General features: G+C 49.0%; 1 protein-coding gene across 1 annotated transcript; it reads right to left on the reverse strand.

The window, feature by feature from the left end:
* Positions 1 to 1188: 1188 nt before the first annotated feature.
* LOC149332724 (growth arrest-specific protein 1-like) lies at positions 1189 to 2280 on the reverse strand. Its single transcript, XM_089555853.1, has one exon. The coding sequence runs from the start codon at positions 2278 to 2280 to the stop codon at positions 1372 to 1374; it is 909 nt and encodes a 302-aa protein (XP_089411979.1). The 3' UTR covers positions 1189 to 1371.
* Positions 2281 to 3398: the final 1118 nt, after the last annotated feature.

Genomic DNA, 3398 nt, shown 5'->3' on the forward strand with positions numbered 1-3398 from the left:
CAAAATTAAAACATTCACAGTCAAGTAATAAATTGGAGCCATGCTTCACTGTAGTTCGCATGGTTCAGGGGTACACTTCTGCAGTGCGGGCCCGCACAATATTAAAGATATAGGACAGGTAAAGCGCATACATCGACTCGTTGCTCGACTCAGTGTGTAAGACAGTCGATTTCTTCATCGGTTACCGATATGCTGCACCGACTGAATCTGCAGCCCCTCTGTGTATGCAGAAAGATTGCGAGAGTAAAACTGCTTTATTTTGTTAGTCATAGGCAATTCGTTTACTGCGCGAAACTTACCTTTCCTGGTCGCCTAATTACCTGGTCTTGGTTACACAACACTGGTCAGCTACAACGAATTACTTTAATATTATTGATCCGTATTTTGCGAGGGCTTCGTTATTCCAAAGTATTTTTTCTACTGACAGTTTAAGAGTAAATAATGTAAATTCCACTGGGAATTGGTTATTACAAAACTTAGTATAACCATCTCCTCCTTAGACCGCACTGTTGCATGCAGTATTTCGAAACAAAATAAAAACTAAAGTAGAGTGAACATCGTAGACAGGACACCAAGACGCAACCAACGCTCTCTGATGCTGCTGCATTTGTTCATTAAATGTATTCATTTGCTTCATTATATAAGGATCTGGCCAGTGCCAGGCGTTACGAGACCGATATCGCCTTGAAAGCTATGCACACGTTCTTGACAGGCCTCAGCTCTGTGTTTCGGCGACTCTTTTATTATTTCTTCTGAAAGCATAACATACGGGTCAATGCGCGAAAATAGGACCTTCAAATGCTAATTATAACAGTATCGGTGCCGCCATTTGGAAAGTTGTACATTTATTAATCGGCGCTTCTCTCATAGTGAGTTCATTTTAGCTCTGCGGATTATTTATTACCCTTTTTATCCTTCCGTCACGGCACCCATCAGCTTTAACAGATTGAAGAATGTAAAGAAGTCCACGGGAATCACATTTAGCTTCTCATAAAAGAGGAGACTGAGAGTGTTGCTGACACACAAGTTTGTCCTAACTGGCCCGATAGGCCTTTGTCCTACAGTGCACATACTTGGGCTGACGATTACGAAGCATTAAATCCGCGTGTGTGCATCCTCGCAATTTGTGAGGTCCACATCCGCTTTTGAGAGATTCAACAAAGTAAACAAATCCACAAGGATCACATTTCAGTTGGCATATAATAAAAGCAATCGTGCTTAATGTTCGTGCCACACCTTTGACCGCACTACCATGTCAACGCTGGTAGAGTGTTGTTCTCACTGAGCATAAAATCCGCGAACTGGGCATCCTCGCGATCCGCAATATCCACTACGCGTAACTCGAATTCTGCGCACACAAAGCCCTGAGCGTCACTTGGCGCACCACAAGGTCACCAGGTGCATTGTCGACACCAAGGTGGCCAAGACACTAAAAGAACTCCACAGGCCACCAACGGAGCCGTTCGGATCAATGCCGTCCATGCGGAAGCAGTTCCTACGTATCCTGTTCAACTCGTTGGCACAGATCACACCCGTTACGCGCCCACCACACTCACAGTCCAGGAGTCTGTGGGCCTTCTCCATTCGCACCAGGATACGGACACTGTTCCGGCAGCGGTTTGAGCAGTTCTCCGCAACACCGTCGAGCACCTCGTGGCAGAAGCGCTGGTAGTAGTCCCACGCCACCGAGCACACCGGGTCCGAGGCGCACTCCTGAGCCAGCTGGGAACACAGCGGTCTTGAGGAGGACGCAGACGCCGTGGAAGACGGCGAGGAGGCGATCAACGTCAGACCACCGGGCAGCTGGAAGCCCGCTGTCACGTTACTGGAGGCAGCGGTGGTAGGGCAGGAGAGTTTCTGCCACCAGCAGGGCGCCAGCCTCATTCTCAGCGCTCGGCAAAACTCGTCAGAGCCGCACTCACAGCCGATGTACGCGTAGCCTTCCTCGGTGCTCGCCAGGGAGACGAGAGACTGGCGGCAGTGGACCGAGCAGCGGCCCGGCGTGCGGCCTGCCAGCTCTCGCTTGCAGTCCAGGCGATGACCGTGAAAGGCCATGCCACAGGTGAGCCGGCCGATGCAGTCCTGTTCGGCTTCCTCGCACGTGAGGCTCCGTCGCGGAGACGGCGGCAGGAGGCTGACAACACCCCCGCCGCCGCAGTCCCCGCCGTCGGCACCACCGCTTCCAAGCACCACGATGATGAGGTTGGCGAACAGTACTAGCATCCTGTTGTACTGCACAGGGTCTGGCTTGAAGAACTGTCGCGCGGATACACTCACCATTGGGGTCTTGGGATGTTGACTGGAAGTGCATCTAATATATATCCCTGGTTACGTGTCTCATGTCCACAAGTTCTTCACTGTCGCTTCGAAGTCAAGCCCAAGGCACGTCGATGTTTGAGTCGTTACGACTGAGCGGAGGAGCACCACACCAACTGTTCACTTCCGTTGCTGAAGCATTGGGGTGGCAGCAACAGTTAAAGCTTTAAGCGCAATTGAAAGAACTACTGAGCTTGAGGCTCAACTAATGTCACTTTTAGATTAAGACCTAGTGGTGAGCCGACTACTTCAGTGTCCTTGCCACTTGGGGTCTGTAGGCAGGGAAAATACTTGACGGTGACACCGGTGCTAGCACGTGCTGAGCGAAACGCTAGAATGACGGAAATGTCCAAAAGAGGGCACAGTTTCTAGTCTTCGGTCAGTCGTCGCAGGCTATATTTCCTTGCTTTTTTTCTTTTCTAATGACGTGTTCTAATCTTCTGATCACTTTCTTCACTGTCACTGCTCTGACTCAGTCAGAAGAGCTACCTTCGCTCTGTCTTCTGTTCCTCCTCCTGCGGGGACCATTAACCTTAAAAGCTTCCCGCTTTTTTATTGATCTCACTTTTGTGGTTCGCCGGCGTCAGCGGAAGCCGAGGCTCATGCTTTCTTTATATTTCCACGTTTTTCTTCGTATCTTACCAATAAAATTATGTGTTTCGTGAGAGTAACAGTCCAAAAAAGTGCGCCGCTATGATGTGAATGCGTGATTTCGGCTTCTACCCAAACAATTCGATCTCCCTCGGAAGCAGAACTTCTAGACAGAGAAGGATGTAGTAGTAAAAGGTCAGCACCAACAACAAAGCGCTGAAACGGGCACAGACCGGAAGTATACAAAATTACGCTAACCGACTATGCTCTTTCCTAAGTTAAAAGTTTACCAACACATATCGGCTTTTAGGCGAACTCAAACTTATTTTCCAGATGCCGATGTCTCGTGAACTGAGCAGGTATCTTCTTCCGGGATTCTTGAAATAGCTCCTTAGCTTCCGAGTTTCTTTTCACTGCCTCTCGGTGTGCACTTCTCCACGGCATTTATTTTTGTCGATTTTTCCTTTTTGCCGCGAACGACTTTTTTTACT

The sequence above is a fragment of the Amblyomma mixtum genome, chromosome 8 (assembly GCF_055824585.1).
Source record: "Amblyomma mixtum isolate Tamu chromosome 8, ASM5582458v1, whole genome shotgun sequence".
NCBI classification, from domain to species: Eukaryota; Metazoa; Arthropoda; class Arachnida; order Ixodida; family Ixodidae; genus Amblyomma; species Amblyomma mixtum.

Bases quoted from the DNA above. Each gene is read 5' to 3' on its own strand.
- LOC149332724 (XM_089555853.1), bottom strand. From the start codon at position 2,280: ATGGTGAGTGTATCCGCGCGACAGTTCTTCAAGCCAGACCCTGTGCAG.